General features: G+C 48.4%; 2 protein-coding genes across 2 annotated transcripts; one reads left to right on the top strand and one right to left on the bottom strand.

Annotated features, from left to right (window-relative positions):
• Positions 1-7,552: 7,552 nt before the first annotated feature.
• Positions 7,553-15,454, bottom strand: LOC109751044 (endo-1,4-beta-xylanase 5-like). The gene is made up of 5 exons (XM_020309956.4): positions 9,734-15,454; positions 9,558-9,604; positions 9,227-9,455; positions 8,965-9,131; positions 7,553-8,892 (listed from the first exon to the last, which is right to left on the bottom strand). The coding sequence occupies exons 1-5, from the start codon at positions 9,777-9,779 to the stop codon at positions 7,657-7,659; spliced, it is 1,725 nt and encodes a 574-aa protein (XP_020165545.1). The 5' UTR covers positions 9,780-15,454; the 3' UTR covers positions 7,553-7,656.
• Positions 15,455-15,616: 162 nt separating this feature from the next.
• LOC109751043 (pyrophosphate-energized vacuolar membrane proton pump-like) lies at positions 15,617-19,569 on the top strand. The gene is made up of 5 exons (XM_020309955.3): positions 15,617-16,036; positions 17,092-17,635; positions 17,725-18,104; positions 18,212-18,298; positions 18,416-19,569. The coding sequence occupies exons 1-5, from the start codon at positions 15,759-15,761 to the stop codon at positions 19,422-19,424; spliced, it is 2,298 nt and encodes a 765-aa protein (XP_020165544.1). The 5' UTR covers positions 15,617-15,758; the 3' UTR covers positions 19,425-19,569.
• Positions 19,570-19,871: the final 302 nt, after the last annotated feature.

Genomic DNA, 19,871 nt, shown 5'->3' with positions numbered 1-19,871 from the left:
CACCATGTTCAAGTAGGGATTACAGCGGGGTGCGGGAGAGTGGACCGCGTAAAATAGATGAGGATGGTGATGATGATGGTGATGTTGATGAAGACAATCACCGTGGTGATGATTCCCCTCCCGATGGCACCCCGGCGCCACCGGGTGAGAGGAGGAGAGGTTCTCCCCCCTTGTGCTTCCTCTTCCATGGCCTCCCCCTGGATGGGGAGAGGTTCTCCCTCTGGTCCTAGGCCTTCATGGCGATGATGGCCCCTCCGGGATCCTCCTCCATGGCCTCCGGTGATGATGGCCCCCTCCGGCAGGGTGCCAGAGAGGGCCTAGATTGATTTCTCGTGGCTACAGAGGCTTGCGGTGGCGGAACTTCCGATCTAGGTTATTTTCTGGGGGTTTCTGTATTTATAGGAATTTTTGGCATTGGTTTCACGTCAAGGAGGTTCCCGAGTCATCCACGAGGCAGGCCCACACGCCCAGGGGGTGGGCGCGCCCCCCACCCTCGTGGACGGCCCGGGACTCTTCTGGCCCAACTCTTTTACTCCGGGGTCTTCTTTTGGTCCATAAAAAATCATCAAAAATTGGCACGTCAATTGGACTCCGTTTGGTATTCCTTTTCTGTAAAACTCAAAAACAAGGAAAAAACGAAAACTGGCACTGGGCTCTAGGTTAATAGGTTAGTCCAAAAAAATCATATAAAATAGCATATAAAACATCTAAGATGAATAATATAATAGCATGAATACTTCATAAGTTATAGATACGTTGGAGACGTATCAGCATCCCCAAGCTTAATTCATGCTCGTCCTCGAGTAGGTAAATGATAAAAGAAGTAATTTATGAAGTGTGAATGCTAGCAGGTGCACAAGTTTGATCAATGATAATTTCAATCACCTTTTCTAGCATCATTATATGTCATAACAGTAGCTCATCTCATAAAACTTTTCATGATCAAGTAACAAGCTATTCACATGTTAAAGTATAGATCATAAACTTTCTTGAAACTAACAAACTATATTCTTAGTCATCAAACAATTGCAATTCATCTTATTTTCCGGAAGGGTCTATGTCAGAGCTTTGATTCAGCAAACTCCACATACTCAACTATCATTTAATCTTTCACAATTGCTAACACTCACGTGATATTTATGGGTTCAAAGTTTTAATCGGACACAGAGAAAGATAGGGGCTTATAGATTCGCCTCCCAACCTTTTACCTCAAGGGTAATGTCAACAATAATAGTTCATGATAACTTACATCCAATTGGATATATATATCAGGATCTTTCCAACACAATGTGCTTGCCAAAGGATAAAATGTACAAAGGAACGATGAAGATCACCATGACTCTTGCATAAGGTAGAAGAATAAAAGTAAAAGATAGGCCCTTCGCAGAGGGAAGCAGAGGTTGTCATGCGCTTTTATGGTTGGATGCACAAAATCTTAATGCAAAAGAACGTCACTTTATATTGCATCTTATGATAGAGACCTTTATTATGCAGTCCGTCGCTTTTATTTCTTCCCTATCACAAGTTCGTATAAAGCTTATTTTCTTCGCACTAATAGATCATACATGTTTAGAGAGCAATTTTTATTGCCTGCACAGATGACAACTTACTTGAAGGATCTTACTCAATCCATAGGTAGGTATGGTGGACTCTCATGGCAAAACTAGTTTAAGGGATATTCGGAAGCACAAGTAGTATCTCTACTTGGTGCAAAGAATTTGGCTAGCATCAGGGGGAAAGGCAAGCTCAGCATGTTGGATGATCCAAGACAATATACTTTATTTCGAATATAAGAAAACATAACCCATTACGTTGTCTTCCTTGTCCAACATCAACCTTTTAGCATGTCATATTTTAATGAGTGCTCACAGTTACAAAAGATGTCCAAGATAGTATATTTATATGTGAAATCTCTCTTCCTTCAGTATTCTTTCATGAATTGTTCAAGTGACCAATTCTACGTTTGCTAACTTTCAATAAGTTTAGTACCTATACTTATTATGTGAAGTCATTAATCCTCATGTTATAAGCATATGAAACATATATAAATTCAGATTTATGATATTCAATTTATTCAACCATTTACTCATAGGATATACGTGAAGCACGTGAGTAAATGACAAAGTACTCCAAAAGATAAAAGTGAAGAACACTGAGTAGTCAAATAATTAACTAGCCATGGGAGGATTCTTTTTCATTCAAGATTTCAGATCCAATGATTTTATTCACACAACAAATAAAATTGAAAATACGCTCCAAGCAAAACACATATCATATATGTGACGAATAAAAATATAGCTCCGAGTAAGGTATACCGATAGTTTTGAAGACGAAAGAGGGGATGTCTTCCGGGGCATCCCCAAGCTTAGGCGCTTGAGTCTTCCTTGAATATTACCTTCCGGTGCCTTGGACATCCCCAAGCTTAGGGTCTTTCCACTCCTTATTCTCCTCATATCGATATCTCACCCAAAGCTTGAAAACTTCAATCACACAAAACTTAACGAAACTTCGTGAGATAGGTTAGTATGATAAAGAGTAAATCATTCACTTTGGTACTGTCAAAGACAAGGTTCATAATTGTTCTCACACAATGCCTACTGTACCATATCATTTCTATAATTTATATTGAGAAATATATGCCATAGAAACTAGAAAACAAGCAAACTATGCAATGAAAACAGAATTTGTCAGAAACAGAACAGTCTGTAATGATCTGAACATAAACCATACTTATGCTGCTCCAAAAATTATGAAATAAATTGGTGGACGTGAGTAATTTTTCTATTAATCTTCTTCAAAAAGAATAAACTCAAAATCACTCTTCTGTAACAAAAATGGTAGCTAATCCCGTGAGCGCAAAGTTTCTGTTTTTTACAGCAAGATCACATTAACTTTCACCCAAGTCTTCCCAAAGGTCTTACTTGGCACTTTATTGAAACACAAGCTATAAAACATGATTACTACAGTAGCTTAATCATGTAAACACACAAAAACAGTAAGGGTAAATATTGGGTTGTCTCCCAACAAGCGCTTTTCTTTAGTGCCTTTTAGCTAGGCATGATGATTCCAATGATGCTCACATAAAAGAAAAAAAATTGAAACATAAAGAGAGCATCATGAAGAATATGGCTAGCACATTTAAATCTAACCCACTTCCTATGCCTAGGGATTTTGTGAGCACATAATTTATAAGAACAAGAATCAACTAGCATAGGAAGGCAAAACAAGTATAACTTCAAAACTTTAAGCACATAGAGAGGAAGCTTGATATCATTGCAACTCCTACAAGCATATATTCCTCCCTCACAATATTTTTCAGTAGCATCATGAATGAATTCAACAATATAACCATCACATAAAGCATTCTTTTCATGATCTACAAGCATAGAAATTTTTCTACTCTCCATATAAGCAAAAAATATCTCATTCGGAATAGTGGGATCACTAATTCCTAAAGTTGACACTCTTCCAAATCCACTTTAGATGATAGTATTATTCATACTCCAAAAAATATAAGTGAAGTTCATGTAGCATTCTACAATTAATATAGACTAACCAATATCCAAGCTCAAAATATGTAAGTGAAGCACACGAAGCATTCTATAAAACCATACTCAAAAGATTTAAGTGAAGCACAAAGAGCAATTCTATAAGATCATATTTAAAAGATATAAGTGAAGCACATGAATCATTCTACAAATTTATGAAGGGCTATCTCATGCTAGCATGGTTCTTAAAGGAAAAACAAAAACACAAAGGACACAAATCATGTGAACAAAAAAAACCGAGGTATACCGATATTTGTTGAAGAAGAAAGATGGGATGCCAACCGGGGCATCCCCAAGCTTAGATGCTTGAGTATCCTTTGAAATATTTACTTGGGATGCCTTGGGGATCCCCAAGCTTGAACTCTTTGCCTCTCTTTATTCTTCTCATATTGATAGCTCCTCGATCTTCGAACACTTCATCCACACAAAACTTTAACAAAAATTTTGTGAGATCCGTTAGTGTAATAAAGCAAACTACCACTTTAAGGTACTGTAATGAACTCATTCTTTATTTATATTGGTGTTAAACCTACTGTATTCCAGTTTTTCTATGGTTCATACCCCCGATACTAGCCATAGATTCATCAAAATAAGCAAACAATACGCGAAAAACAGAATCTGTCAAAAACAGGACAGTCTGTAGTAATCTGGAAGTTTAGTAAACTTCTGTAAATCCCAAAATTATGAAATAAATTTGACAATTAGAAAAATTTGTACAGAAGTAATGTGCAAAAAGTTTCAGACCCATTTGACCTTCCATTAAAAAAATGTAAAATCACGCACTACAGCCAAAGTTTCTGTTTTTGTTCTGCACATAGTAAACAAGCAATCTAATCATCCTAAAACCAAAGCTTGGCACATTATTTTTATAATACAATGGATATACACAAGGGGATAATTATTTACAGAGAAACTTCAATGAAAAATTCTACATTGTTTCCGTGAGCATGAACACAAGTGCTCAAGGTCGACCCTCACTTCTTCAATGCATAACTTTCCAATCACTTCTCTTTTTAAAAAACTTTTTAGGCATGAGAGGCAAATATTTTTTTTTGTATTTTCATTCTTTAAAAAAATTGTATATTTCACCCACAACTAAATAGAAACAAAAAAGAAAAACAAAATCTACTTAGTGAAGAAAGCAAACAAGCACACACGAGAATATCAACCCCACACTATTGCTCCCCGGCAACGGCGCCAGAAAAGAGCTTGATAATCCCCAAGTGTAGGGAATCATCGTAGCAATTTCCAAAGGTGGAAGTGATAAGTATGGAGTGTCGAACCCACAAGGAGCAAAAGGTAAGATCAATATTCTCTCAAGCCCTATCTGCCACTGATACGACTCTACGTACACCGAACGTTTGCTTCCAACTAGAAACGAGAAATAAAACTATGTTGTGGGTATGAAGAGGATAACTTTGCATGATATCGGAGAGCTAAAACATAAAAGTAGGTGTTGTTATCATAAAGTTAGAATATATTACTAAGTATTATAAATAGCGAGTGTGGAAAAATGATGGGTCGGTGTGCGGAATTATCCTAGGCAATTGTTAACAAGACCGGTAGTCGTCATTGCAATTTCATATGAGGGAAAGGCATAAGCTAACATACTTTCTCTTCTTGAATCATATGCACTTATGATTGGAACTCTATCAAGCACCCGCAACTACCAAAGATCATTAAGGTAAAACCCAACCATAGCATTAAAGCATCAAGTCCCATTTATCCCATATGCAACAACCCCCTTACTCGGGTTTATGCTTCTGTCACTCAAGCAACCCACTATAAGCGAATCATGAACGTATTGCAACACCCTACAGCGGGAACCCCTCACGCTTGCGCGACACGGAGGGCACAATAGGACAGCACCAAAATAAAACATACAACTCGTACCAATCAGATCATCAATAAACCCAAAGATAAAGGATATCTACTCAAAACATCATAGGATGGCAACACATCATTGGATCATAATATGTGGCATAAAGCACCATGTTCAAGTAGGGATTACAGCGGGGTGCGGGAGAGTGGACCGTGTAAAATAGATGATGATGGTGATGTTGATGAAGACGATCACCGCAGTGATGATTCCCCTCCCGATGGCACTCCGGCGCCACCGGGAGAGAGGAGGAGAGGTTCTCCCCCTTGTGCTTCCTCCTCCATGGCCTCCTCCCTGGATGGGGAGAGGTTCTCCCTCTAGTCCTTGGCCTTCATGGCGATGATGGCCCCTCCGGGATCCTCCTCCATGGCCTCCGGTGATGATGGCCCCTCCGGGATCCTCCTCCATGGCCTCCGGTGATGATGGCCCCCTCCGGGAGGGTGCCAGAGAGGCCTAGATTGATTTCTCGTGGCTACAGAGGCTTGCGGTGGTGGAACTTCCGATCTAGGTTATTTTTGGGGGGTTTCTGTATTTATAGGAATTTTTGGCGTTGGTTTCACGTCAAGGAGGTTCCCGAGTCGTCCACGAGGTAGGCCCACGCGCCCAGGGGGTGGGCGCGCCCCCCACCCTCGTGGACGGCCCGGGACTCTTCTGGCCCAACTCTTTTACTCCGGGGTCTTCTTTTGGTCCATAAAAATCATCAAAATTGGCACGTCAATTGGACCCCGTTTGGTATTCCTTTTCTGTGAAACTCAAAAACAAGGAAAAAACATAAACTGGCACTGGGCTCTAGGTTAATAGGTTAGTCCCAAAAATCATATAAAATATCATATAAATACATATAAAACATCTAAGATGGATAATATAATAGCATGAATACTTCATAAATTATAGATACGTCGGAGACGTATCAAGCACACCCAGGCGACAAATGACCTGAGCATCAGAAACAGACACGCAACACAGAGAACGCATCTATCCAACAAATCAACATAATAGCCAGCTAGCACCGACTGAAGTTAGGCAACCCCATTGCGGCATTGCGGAAAGACCAACTGCAGGCACAAAGCAAAGCAACGGTGAGTACGAATCTGCTCCAACTACAGAGTTAACTTATGTTTTTTTTTTGATCAACAGGTCCCTGAGTTAACTTATGTGATGGCATGCCAAACAAACAATACACCATGGCATGTTGAACCACCAAAATGTTTTAGGTATAGGAACAAAGGTAGTATTTCAAAAAGCTATCCTTCGTAATTGGAGGGACATACTGGCTAGGATCAGGACAACAATAAGAATACTCGGTGTGTGCGGGTCGGTGCTGACCGGCCTTGGCACAAAGGCGGAGTATTAACTTCGTAGATGCATCTTCGAAAGGTAGGTGAACTATGTTGGTTACCTTTTTGTCTCGCATAAATAGAAGCAATCGTAAAATAATGGATGGCGAAATGCTAACTGGCTTGCCCAGTCTCTGAAGACGGCGCGCCGACCACGCCCAACCGGGCTCAATAAATACGTCCGGGCCACCCGTTTGGCACCCACCGGTGAAGTTATCTGAAATCGATGTTCGCATACCACTATTAGAGAATTACACCACAACATAATATCAAAATATTAAATGAGATTCAACTTCACAAGATTACTAGCAATAAAGTTTATCCCATGTCCTCAAGAACGTAACGGAGTACTCACGCCAAAGAAAGACATGGGCAACAATTCTGATAGAGAAAACATAGGAAACGGTCATCGTTGTCGGCCGTTAGTAAATGTAATACGAACATATTCAGTTGCAGGTAATTCACAAAAAATATCCTTCAAATTTGTTCATAGATTGTTTCGCGCTATTTTTGGGCTTATATTTTAGCTTTGATTCGTTCATTCACATCTGATTCATTTATATTGTTTAGATATATGTATTCTTAATTATTCATGCTAATGTCCTTAGGGGGTGATTTATATAGCAGACATTTGTTAGGCATGCTGCCCACAGTGTTGCTTAACTTCTTAGTTGCAGATTTAAATACTTCCCTTAACTTTCGTGCTGCAGTGGGTCTCTATGCCAACCACGCAACGGCTCATCTAACTGTTCTCCCCATCAAAGAGGTAATCATCCGTGGCGATGATATTTCTGAAGATAACTTTTTATTTGTATATTTCTGAAGATAGCTTAGTTTACATAGCAGATGAAACTAAGCTGCTGTGTATTGTGTATGTGTCGTTCCCTAGTCCCTACACCTTGATGTCTATAGTGTGCTCCACCGCAGACGACGACGCGTCCACCGTCAAAGTGCGCACGGCAGGCGAGCCAAGCGACGGGTGAGTCACCGTGAAGTTGTACTCGCCGTGGACGAGGTCCAGCTCGGTCACGCCGTTGGCGTCCATGGTGGCGCCCTCTGGGTGTGCCCTCCATTCAGCGATGAGCTTGTCGACGCGGTCGCCGGCGGGGAGATTGTTGAAGTTGTTGTCCGTGAGGCACATGACCCAACAGCCCTGCGCGTGCCAGGCCGCCCACATCACCATGCCCTCCACGTTGGGGTGCCCGTAGCCTTCCCTCAGCACCTCCTCCAGGTAGACCGGCACGTAGGGGGCGCCCTTCGGGCCGACGTCGACCTCGGTGAGCCAGATGGGGACCCTGAGCTGCGCCAGCATGTCCAGCGTCGCCCTCATGTAGGGGATGTTGGGCGTGCCGAAGTGGCTCTCGAGGCCGACGGCGAGCTTGATGCCGCGGTTGCCGGGGTAGGAGCGTATCTGCTTCAGCTTGGCGACGTACTTGCTGGAGATGGCAGCCGCGTCCAGCGGCTCCTCCAGCGTGCCGAACTCGTTCATGAACAGCCTCGCCGTCCGGTCGATCCGCGCCACCCGCTGGTACACCTCGGACGACGCGTTGCGGCCGAGCCTGCTCTCGAAGAACTGCCCGTGGAGGTTCTCGTTCACCACGTCCCACGCGATGACCTTGCCGGCGTACCGCGACACCACGGAGCTGATCCGCTTCTGCAGGGCCGCCTTCAGCCGCTGCGCGTCCAGCGGCTTCACCCACGACACCTGCGTGTCGTTGGTGTCCCAGAGCACGTTGTGGCCGCGCACCGCGATGCCGTGCTTCTGGGCGAGCCGCAGCATGGCGTCCGCGACGGTGTAGTCCTCGTGGTTCTCCATCCACTCCGTGCTGTACCACTTCATCTCGTTCTCGAAGCTGGCCACGGTGAACCGGGACGCGAACCACTGCTCGTAGGCCGGGATGTCGAGGATCTCCTTGGTCATGGCGTTGCCGAACGGGAACCCGGGCCGGAGGAGCTTGACGCTCACGTTGGCGTTCGGCAGTGGGACGCCGTCGGCGGCCCGGGCGACCACCTTGACGACGCTCCGGCGGGCCTTGCCGGCCGACAGACGACGGTGCTCTTCCCACTCGGGGAAGGAGAAGGGCTGCAGAGACACGCTGTCCACCCAGATGTCCACCCTACCATCGGCCTGTACATGCAAACTTATAAGTTTCCCTTTTTGGCGTCGAACAATTAATTCATGTGTAATCATTCGATCTACCTCGAAGAAGAGCTCGCCTGGGCCGGAAGCAAAGGCGGTCATGCCGCCCTTGAGCATGCTCCAACAGCCGGACCTGGCGACGGTGGCTCCACCGGCGATGAACGCGCCGTTGGGATCCTTGAAGACGGCTCTCACCACCGCCGTGCCGGACGAAACCTGCAACCATGCTGCATGCATGCATGGAGCCATATATGAGCAACAGTATATCACAAGATCACAAGTAAATGACGATGGTGCAGTACGTATGCTTGAGTTTGCATACCCGAGAGGGAGTAGTGGTGGGCGGTTTCCATCTGGATCTTCTGGTAGACGCTGCGCGACGGCTGGCCATTGTTGCTCGCCGACGCCAACGCGAAGTTGTTGCCGGACGGCGAGCTGCTCACGTTGGCCGTCACGCCCCACGGCACCGACCAGCCCGTCAGGCCGCTGTTGAACTCGCTGTTCTCGATAATGCCGCCCTTGTACAGAGCTCGTATCGGGCTGCTCAAGCACTGGATAACAAGATGAAAACAACATCCTTTAGTTGCAAGACAAGAAGAAGGAACACAAATCCAACAATATATCCAGTAATTGGCAGGAAAAATGGTACTTGCCTTAATGCTCGCGGTATAATCATAGGGAACCGACTGGACCATCCACCCTACATACGTATACATCATTAGTATATCTTCCAATGTGCAATCGGTGGAAACTTCACACAGCAAACCGCAAGGAACTTCCCTGGTGTTGGAAATACAAACTGTGGTAAAATGAACTTGGGAAAACAAACCTTCAAACAGCGAAATGCAGAGCAAAAAAGTGAGCAATTTCCCCATGGTAACCACCAGTGTGTATGTCACTTCTTCTTTTCTTTTTTCCAGTGATATGTCACTTCTACTGAACTGGTGGTATGTTTTAGTTGACGGAGAGAGGTGAATATATAGGCATAGGGTAATTAATCCGTGCTTGATAATGCCAAGGCGGTGTGTTGCTAATTGTTTCAATCTTTGACTGAAGTCAGCTCGAACGCAAAAAGGAAAAGAAAAAAACAAATCTTTGGCTCAAACGGACTAGGCAGGACGCGCAACATTTGTGCATTATGTGTGAATGCATTAAAATCGTGCTACTTATGGCTTTTTTTGCGAGGAAAAAGGAAGTTTTATTCCATATATTGATAGGGTTACAATTCAGAGGCAGTAATTGCTCTATACAAGGAGGTCCTTGACCAAGCCACACACCGCTCATCACGATAATATAATGCCCAACAATTTGCTACCCTATTTTGCTCTTTCAGAAGCTTCTAGGGAACAAACTCCCGACTGCAACTAAGTGCCCATACGCTAATCTGCTAAGTCTAGAATCGGAAAGACTTGACAATGCTTCAGAAGATCAAGTCCATATCTTTTGTCCCGCTAAAAAAACATATATTTGGCTATAGTGCAAACTTGCATACATGCAAATAATTATTTTATGCTAAAATTGAGTCAATACGAATAGATACCGTGATTTTTTGTCATATAATAAATAAAGGAAAGCTTGGTAGCTAATCAACCCGACATCCAACTTTGGGGAATACTAAATGTACAATTAATTTTGCATTCCAATATTTTTAGGGCACTCTCAATTCCTTGTATCTTAATCTGAAACATGCTACAATCGGAAAGCCCCGACGCATTTTTTTTAAAAAGAGGAATATAATAATATCGCGAGGATACCAATTACACCCAGCCTCTGCACCAACAAGAAATCGAAAGGCATCCAGGATGCACATAGCCAAGAGCAAAATAAAAAAAAGAGAAATATAAAAATAAAGGCACTGTCGCAGTGATGCGACACTCGCAACAACAACACTCTAACCACTACCAAAGACAACACTCGGACCGCAAAAGTGGTTCTTCAAAAGCAACGCCTCTAAGAAGGAAACAATGCACAAGCGTTGTAGTCGCCGGATCAAGGATTTTGAGTTTTCACCCTGAAGAAAGACCGAGGTCCCAAAACAATGTCTTTGGCAGGGCCGTTGCCAGGTACAACTAATGAAGGCCAGACCTTGGGCTTTCACCCTGGAAATCGCGGCTCGGTAGTTGAGAGCACCACCAGAAATGCTTTCCACCTGTGTTACCGCCCCCTTCTGCCAAGGCCGCTGCTGCAAGTACTCAACACCCGACACACAGGAAACTCCTGTGCCCCAAGTCTTCATCGTGACCAAAACTCCTCTCCACCATTACAAGCCTCCGATCGCAGCCGCCATGACTTTCCTCACCACTATCAATGCATGGAAATCTATGCTTAGACATGTCCCATGGCACCGGAAAGATAGCAAAGCTTTGCGTCACACCCTCATGAAGCCTTTCTGGCCGAAGATAAGGGAGCACACGACCAGATCGACTCCGATCTAGATATCCAGCGGCGCCATGCGTCAAATAGCGGAAATCTTCGAGAGGAAGATCAGAACTCGTCGGCGTGCAGATCGAGAAGGCCAGCATGAAGCAGATCGAAGACTTGGCACTCGAAGATCGGCAGGGCCAAACCAGCGTTATTCTGGCCGAGCCAGCAGCCCCCATGCCACCGGCCGGCTGCAGAGGAGAAGACGAACGCGCCGACCGTGCTGGTCATCCGGCGTTGCGCGAGTGGCAGCCACCGCCCGTTGGACCCAGATCAGACCCAAACAGGGCCAGCGCTGCCGCATCCCGAGCGCGGCTGCGCCGCATCGTGCTAGTGCAGCACACTGACTTGTCGACAGTCGTCCGCCCGTCCAAAGGGCGCAATGGCCGTGGCCCGTCGGCCCAGATCGGACCCTGAACAGGCCTGCCGCCGCGGTCACACACCATGGCAGATCACGCCGCCGTGCGCCGGCCACGTCTGATTCGCTGTCTCCGGAGTCACCCAGCGCCGCCGCACCTCGTCTTCATCTCCACAGACCACCTCGCACGTGCATCTGTCGTCGTGCATCCCCGCATAGATGCACCACAATAGCGTGCCTCCTCTGCCCTCCACCTTCGTCGAGCCGGGCGCCGGCGGCGGCAGCGGCCAGGGGAATCGGGCTGGGAAGGCTTGTCTATGTTCAGGTGGAGCCTCCGGAATTGCCCAAGTGGAGGCGACCCGGGAGGTGCGGGAAAGCCCTGACACATGGATCACGACATCACCAAACGTACACCCAACGAAAATACATAGACCAAGGCATCGGACAACACCAAATGGACGGTGCATTCATCAACCAGCCATAGACGCCTTCCTAATATCGACGTTGCATCCATCAAGCAGACGCAAACGCCTTCCTAATACCGCCATTCTTCTTGCTTTTGATCCTAAAATACTTCTACTTCAGGCTGCGGATCAGCCAGCGCGCCTCTTCTCAATTGCCCCAACGGTTAGGAACCAACCAATTGTCTTGCCAAATTTAGGGCTAGCGGCCTCCAAGCTGGCAATAAAGTCGTAAAGCTTTAATGTGAAAAGAGCCTTGCGAGTAGGTGCAAATGCACCGGACGCAATGACCTCGTGACCCTCTGAACCACTTACCCGACGGACTCCAGCAAGTGAAAGATAACAACATCCGAACCTACACGCTCCATGAAGGCGAGAGGTTGGTTGGGTTCCGGTAATGGCGGTGTGTGCGCTGAGGTCTCAAGCAAGACTGGCCCTAGATGCACCATCAAAAGAGGCAAATCAGCCACCCCACGTAGTTGCTGAAGTTCTAACATGGTTTGCGAAACCGGAGCAACGACCCGACGATGGCCTCAATTCCAGAGGCAGACGGCACAACAGACGGTGACTTCAAGGCCTGAACAAGGTGAGAAACAACCATAGAGGTATGTTTTCCCCTCACTCGCGGAACCCAAGAGCTAGTCCAGCAGAGGCACAACTAGGAGCCTGCCAAGAAGAGCCTGCGACTCACCAAAATCCTCCGAACTCTCACTAGGCAGCCTTGCAGCTCGCTTGTTGCATGAGGACGGTCTGCAATGGTACATCTAGGCATTGTGGGAAGCGGTAGTGCAACACATCGAAGCTGTGTATTTAGGTTGATGAAGAGCTTTGCATGGCCAAATCGGACGATGTCACCGAGTCATAGGTAGTTCATGCACCGAATTGCGCCCCTGCGGGAGCAGGCTCAACGACCTTTTGAGAGGCACCAAAAGCGTTGGTCCCTCATCCACGTCAGAGGAGCCAGCTACGCATTGCAAGCAGGACGGTGGAAGGCCGGTGAAGGTGGTGAGCCATGACGCCTTGCCTTGACGAGGTGCTAGTCCCCAACAGTTCCCCACGACGTGTTGGATCGCAACACAAGTAAGTAGCAGGCTTCATGTCTCGGTTGATACAACTACACCCTCCACCCTAACCTAGGCGCATGGGAGAGGCCACCAGGGTGAACATGTCACATTCAGCAATGGCGCGCGACAAACTTGTGAGGACGACCGATGTAGGAGGTGGCAACAACGTTCGAGGAGTGGTCAGCGTTGAGGCCGAGTTGTCATCGCTGAGGGAAGCCAGACGTGGGGTCGGCGTGGATGGCCAGGCGTAGAAGGTGGTGGAGACCCAAGCACCTGCTCAATCTGGTCAGGGGCACGTCCCTCCTGAGGCGGCGGAGGCGGCCTCCAAATGTGGTGCGGCAACTGGGGTAGCCAACGCCAGAGGAGGTAGGTCGCGGGGCCGGTAGGGGCGCCCATGCAGAGGTGGCAGCGCGGACCCAAGCCTCCTAGGAGTTGACACACATGTACCTATATATTGTGAGGGGGCAGAGCTCGGCGTCCACCCCATTTCCAGACATGGCAGCGGCAACACAATGATCGGGTCTAGCTCCTCCCAATATGGAACGGGCAAGGGTGGTGGAGGAAGACGGGTCGTCACTGGACTGCACCTAAAGGGATCGATGAAGGGGGAGTTGTAGTAGGCCGGAGGAGGCACTGGCTAGGGTAGTGGGTCCAGAGTTGGTGCCTTTGCAGCCTAGGGAAGGAGCGAGTGTCCCACCATCCATCCTCCAATGGCAGGATCGGATTTGCGGATGGCAAGCGCGACCACATCAAAAGTGGAGGTGTGCGGCAGGGCCGGAGTGGTTGTCGTCATAGGGGCGCGTTGGAGCAGTTTCGAGTGACAATAGTAACATTTTTGTATAAGGCTATGTTGCTTATAGAAGTATGTATCAAGTTCGTGTCCACTGGTGTTGAATGAACTTGGGTCCAGTGATGATGATGCACCGGTGGTTTCTGAGTTTTCGGTCCTTGTGCCTCACAGTATACTTGTCTTTAAAAGATTCCTTATAGTAAAATCTAAGATGAAATACAAAAGGACTTTGTCAAATCTTTAAGCTTTCAGCATCTTTGGAATTGTGTGTGACCGCCAACTATCGTACCGACACCCATTTCAAAGTATTGAGGGAGGGGGAGGGGGTTGCAAAAAGAAAAGAAAAGGAAAACAAAAGATGGGATAACGGCATGGGGCCGACGCCTATGCAGAGGATGTGCTATTGTTAATTATTATGGTTCAGCCTTATCTCCTCATCCTAAGGTTAATTAGTCAAGACCCCAATAGCAGCGAACGTTCGTTGAGAGGAGGGCATGGCAATTATGAACTTTTTTTATGGCAATTTCTTCCAAACCACATGACAAATTCCGGCAAACAGAGCGCTTGCTGCGAAAACTGCCATATTCACTTGAAGGAATTGCCATACTCCCAACACTGCAAAAAAAAAAAACCTTGACTTTTGACATGAATATTCTGCGAACGTTCACTGAATAGCATCATCGTTCACATTTTCATCATGATCTTCCCAGCGTGTTTCTTTTTCACAAGCTCTTCAAAAGAAAGAGGAAGCAGACAATTAAACTGCATCTGGCTCCAATATAGTTCCTTGGACCGGGCAAAAAGAAACGTGACCCCATGCAAGCTATCGGCCTCGACGGCACCTCTTCTTGGATGAACATATGCCTGCCTGCATTTTCCCTCCGGCCACGCCATCGGTCTCTCCATCGCCCGTTCATGCCCGCCCTTGGCAGGACACCTCATCGCCGACGCACCATCGTATATCCGGCCCAAAGCGACAACAGAGAACTCTAGACCGCTGGCCACATCCTCTGCTGGCCTGGAGTCTTTGGATACCCTTTTTTTCTTGGACGTCTCTGGGTGCTTTCAGTTGGGAGTCTTTGGATGCTCTTCCCATAAAGCGGAAGGCAGTGACAAAATACGTTGCGAAAACAACACACATTTGCCAAAATTGACACGCCGTGAAGCATGCACACCCATGCATCTACGGTGGCCGACGGCGACGCCAGAGCTTTAGCTAGCTGTTCACGACAATAAATGGCCGAGCAGGACGTGAGCAACGTATATACGTGGCCGGCGAACCCATAGCTTCAGCTAGCTGTTGTGCACAGCACAACGGCGGCCGAGCAGGACATGAGCCAGATGGCCGGCGGACCCACAGCCTTAGCTAGCTGTGCACTGCACAGCAAAGCAACGGCAGAGGTGGACATGAGCACACATGTGCATGCTTGGACGTACGTGCATGGCTTCTGCGTGATCGTCATGCATGCATGCAGAGCATGAGGTAAGGCGCGCGGCAACTTTTCGTCCCAGCCCTCGCAGGTATCAACCATCCTCGGCCCGCCCTCGCGCTAGCAGATATACAGTGAGTCGATGACCAATGTGTGGTAAGCGGTGAAGTGAGGGTTCTGGTTGCAGTTTCTGGACTCGCTCCCTGTTTTTAACGGGGGCTCGCATCTTCATCTCAGCCACCAAAGCCACTGCTCTCGCCTGAACTCTTTCCTGCCATTGGAGCTCAGGAGCAAAAGCCTGTAGCCACTAGTCCACCAAAGGCTGTTCGGATGGCCGTCATCGGGACGGTGGGGGCGGAGGTGCTGATACCGCTGGCGGCGGTGATCGGCATTGCGTTCGCGGTGTTCCAGTGGTACGTGGTGGCCAAGGTGCCGGTCCCGTCCCACGACGGCGAGGATGGCGGCGGCGGCGCCGCCCAGAAAGGCCGCAGCGGGCACGATGAGAGCGCGGAGGACGGCGTGGACTACCGGCAGGTGGAAGCCCGGTGCGCCGAGATCCAGCACGCCATCTCCATCGGCGCCACGTCCTTCCTCTTCACGGAGTACAGGTATACACACCTGCTTTCCGAAATGCTTCGGGTGCCACTTGCATAGAGATGAAGAATAAAAAAACACGCGCTACATAATAATATATTGTTTCTCTTTATTACTATTAGTATTATTTTTAGCAAGTAATATTGGCATGTTTTTTAGGTTGCGTGCTGATTCAACTTAAATAATTACAGATGACTAACAAAAATCATGGTACAATGCAACAAAAAAACACTTTTTGCGGAAAATGCCAAAAAATTGTTTGGCTTCTAGTATATAGTACTCTAACAAAATATAAGACGTTTTTTGGCACTATAAACAGAAGGAGTGTAATATAATATTTTTCTCTTATTGTTATTTTTAGCAATTAACATTTGCATGTTTTTTTATCTTATGTGGTGGTTAAACTTTAAAAAAATACTATATGAATAACTGAAATCAAGGTACAATGACAAAAGATATATTATTTGCAGAAAATACTAATAAAATGTTTGGGTAATGTTATTCAGCGAACGGTCACAGGGGGTGCATGACCAAACAAACGTCTTTCGCGGCAATTTATGTGTTGGTAGCATGGCAATTCTTCAAGCGAACATGGCAATTTCACAGCAAAATTCTTTGTTTACCAGAATTTGCCATGTGTGTTTGAAGAACTTGCCATAAAAAACACTAATAAATGCCGTACTTCCAGGGGTATATGTTTGTCTTAGCAAACGTTCTCCTAACAAATATTTAGCCAGAAAAAAAATTCATCAAGATTTTGCTTGCCGCTGTCGGCCAACATTTACAAGAAAGAAAAGAAGGATTGGCCTGTACCAAAAAATTGCAAACATCCAAACAAGCAAAAACATTTGTCGAAAAAATGGTATGATGGGTATTGAATTGGCCAGCATCTAAGCATGCCCAAGAAATATTACCGGGTGATGAACTAGATTTTCACTTGAAATGGGTGGATTCCTACCGAAGTTTGAAGAAATTCATTAAAATAAGAATTGTATTGAGTCTGGCTTGAACTCGTGTGTCAAGCGAATATTTTGACAGATAGTCAAAAAAAATATCCTATTGAATTCAGGTACCTCGCCGTGTTCATGGCTGGGTTCGCGGTGGTGATCTTCATGTTCTTAGGGTCGGCGCAGCGTTTCAGCACGCGGCCGGAGCCGTGCACGTACGACCCGGCGCGCATGTGCCGGCCGGCGCTAGCGAACGCGACCTTCAGCATGATCGCGTTCCTCCTGGGCGCGCTCACCTCCGTGATGTCCGGGTACCTCGGGATGCGCGTGGCGACGTTCGCGAACGCGCGCACGGCGCTCGAGGCCCGCCGCGGCGTGAGGCGAGCCTTCGTCGTGGCGTTCCGGTCTGGCGCCGCCATGGGCTTCCTCCTCGCGTCCAGCGCGCTGTTCGTCCTCTACGTCGCCATCAACCTCTTCGGCGTCTACTACGGCGACGACTGGGGCGGGCTCTACGAGTCCATCACCGGCTACGGCCTCGGCGGCTCGTCCATGGCCCTCTTTGGCCGCGTCGGCGGCGGCATCTACACCAAGGCCGCCGACGTCGGCGCCGACCTCGTCGGCAAGGTGGAGCGCAACATCCCCGAGGATGACCCTCGCAACCCCGCGGTACGTACTGAGAATCACTGGCAAAGTTGGAAAAAAGTTATGTCTTCCATGTCCCTGACCCTTAGACGATCGATGATGTGCGCATGCAGGTGATCGCTGACAACGTGGGGGACAACGTCGGCGACATCGCCGGGATGGGGTCCGACCTGTTCGGGTCGTACGCGGAGTCGTCGTGCGCGGCGCTGTTCGTGGCGTCCATCTCCTCGTTCGGGACGGAGCACAACTTCGCGGCGATGATGTACCCGCTGCTCATCAGCGCCATGGGCATCGTGGTGTGCTTGGCCACCACGGTCGTCGCCACCGACGTCGCCGAGGTGAAGACCGTCGAGGAGATCGGGCCGGCGCTCAAGCGGCAGATCCTCATCTCCACCGTGCTCATGACCGTCGGCATCGCCATCGTCAGCTTCCTCGTCCTGCCGCACAGCTTCACCCTCTTCGACTTCGGCAGGCGCAAGCTCGTGAAGAACTGGTACGCCGCTACACGCCAACTCAATCGTCATACTACGCCATTTTCAGATTCATGACTAGTTATTGATAGATTTGACATTTGGTTTTGTATGATTTCGCAAAATGCAGGTACCTGTTCATCTGTGTGTCGGCCGGTTTGTGGGCAGGTCTTGTAATCGGCTATGTCACAGAGTACTTCACAAGCAACGCTTACAGGTAAAAGAAATCAAAAATTATAGAACTTGAGTATAACTAGCTAAAATTGCACGAATTTTAGATGAACCGGCATAATGGTTATTAATTAGTGTTTGGTTTGTGTGGCGACGTGCGTAGGCCGGTGCAGGCGGTGGCGAACTCGTGCCGCACGGGCGCGGCGACGAACGTCATCTTCGGGCTGGCGGTGGGATACAAGTCGGTGATCGTGCCCATCTTCGCCATCGCGACGGCCATCTACGCCAGCTTCCGCCTCGCCGCCATGTACGGCATCGCGCTGGCGGCGCTGGGCATGCTCAGCACCATCGCCACGGGGCTCAGCATCGACGCCTACGGCCCCATCAGCGACAACGCCGGCGGCATCGCCGAGATGTCCGGCATGCCTCACGTGGTCCGCGAGCGCACGGATGCGCTCGACGCCGCCGGCAACACCACCGCCGCCATCGGCAAAGGGTTCGCGATCGGGTCGGCAGCGCTGGTGTCGCTGGCGCTGTTCGGCGCCTACGTGAGCCGCGCCGGGGTCGCGGCGGTGGACGTGCTGAGCCCTCGGGTGTTCGCGGGGCTGCTGGTGGGGGCCATGCTGCCCTACTGGTTCTCGGCGATGACCATGCGGAGCGTGGGGAGCGCGGCGCTGGCGATGGTGGAGGAGGTGCGGCGGCAGTTCGACAGCATCCCGGGGCTCATGGAGGGCACGGCGAAGCCGGACTACGCCACCTGCGTCAAGATCTCCACCGACGCGTCGCTCAAGAAGATGCTGGCGCCCGGCGCGCTCGTCATGCTCAGCCCGCTGGTCGCCGGCACGCTGTTCGGCACCGAGACGCTGGCCGGGCTCCTCGCCGGCGCGCTGGTGTCGGGGGTCCAGGTGGCGATCTCGGCGTCCAACAGCGGCGGCGCGTGGGACAACGCCAAGAAGTACATCGAGGCCGGCGCGTCGGCGGAGGCGCGGGCGCTGGGGCCCAAGGGGTCGGACGCGCACAAGGCGGCGGTCATCGGCGACACCATCGGCGACCCGCTCAAGGACACCTCCGGCCCGTCGCTCAACATCCTCATAAAGCTCATGGCCGTCGAGGCGCTCGTCTTCGCGCCATTCTTCGCCGCGCACGGCGGCCTCATCTTCAAGCACCTCTGAGTTTGAATTCCGGGTTCGCGCGTCTTGCTGCCTGCCTGGACCTGGATGGCCAAGCAGAAGACTATCGTTGCCAATAATAACCTCTAGACTGGGAGAATTGTATGAGGTGATGAATGGTTAATGTTTACTTTAGTTTCGGACTTAATTCGAGTGCAAACCCGCCTTAGAAATAAGCTCGTGGTGTAGCAAATTGTCACTCTTAAGGCATGACTTCTAAATGCAGTATGGATGATCGTCTCTAGGCCTTCAGCAGAGTACCATCACGGTGAGGCTGTGTTTGGCACCTGTGGATTATGTTAATCTTGCTTCTTTATCTCTCTGATTTATCATTTGGCTAACCAGCCTTTTCTTATTTTCCCACCAAATTGGCTACGCTGATTACAGTGTTAGCTGCTGGACGCCAAATCTCTACTACTATTAAACAAGAGAATCTCTACTTCTCTACTA

This window comes from Aegilops tauschii, chromosome 1 (assembly GCF_002575655.3).
Source record: "Aegilops tauschii subsp. strangulata cultivar AL8/78 chromosome 1, Aet v6.0, whole genome shotgun sequence".
Classification (NCBI taxonomy): domain Eukaryota; kingdom Viridiplantae; phylum Streptophyta; class Magnoliopsida; order Poales; family Poaceae; genus Aegilops; species Aegilops tauschii.
The sequence above is the reverse complement of the archived record's forward strand: the minus strand, read 5'-3'. Positions and strand labels throughout refer to the sequence as shown.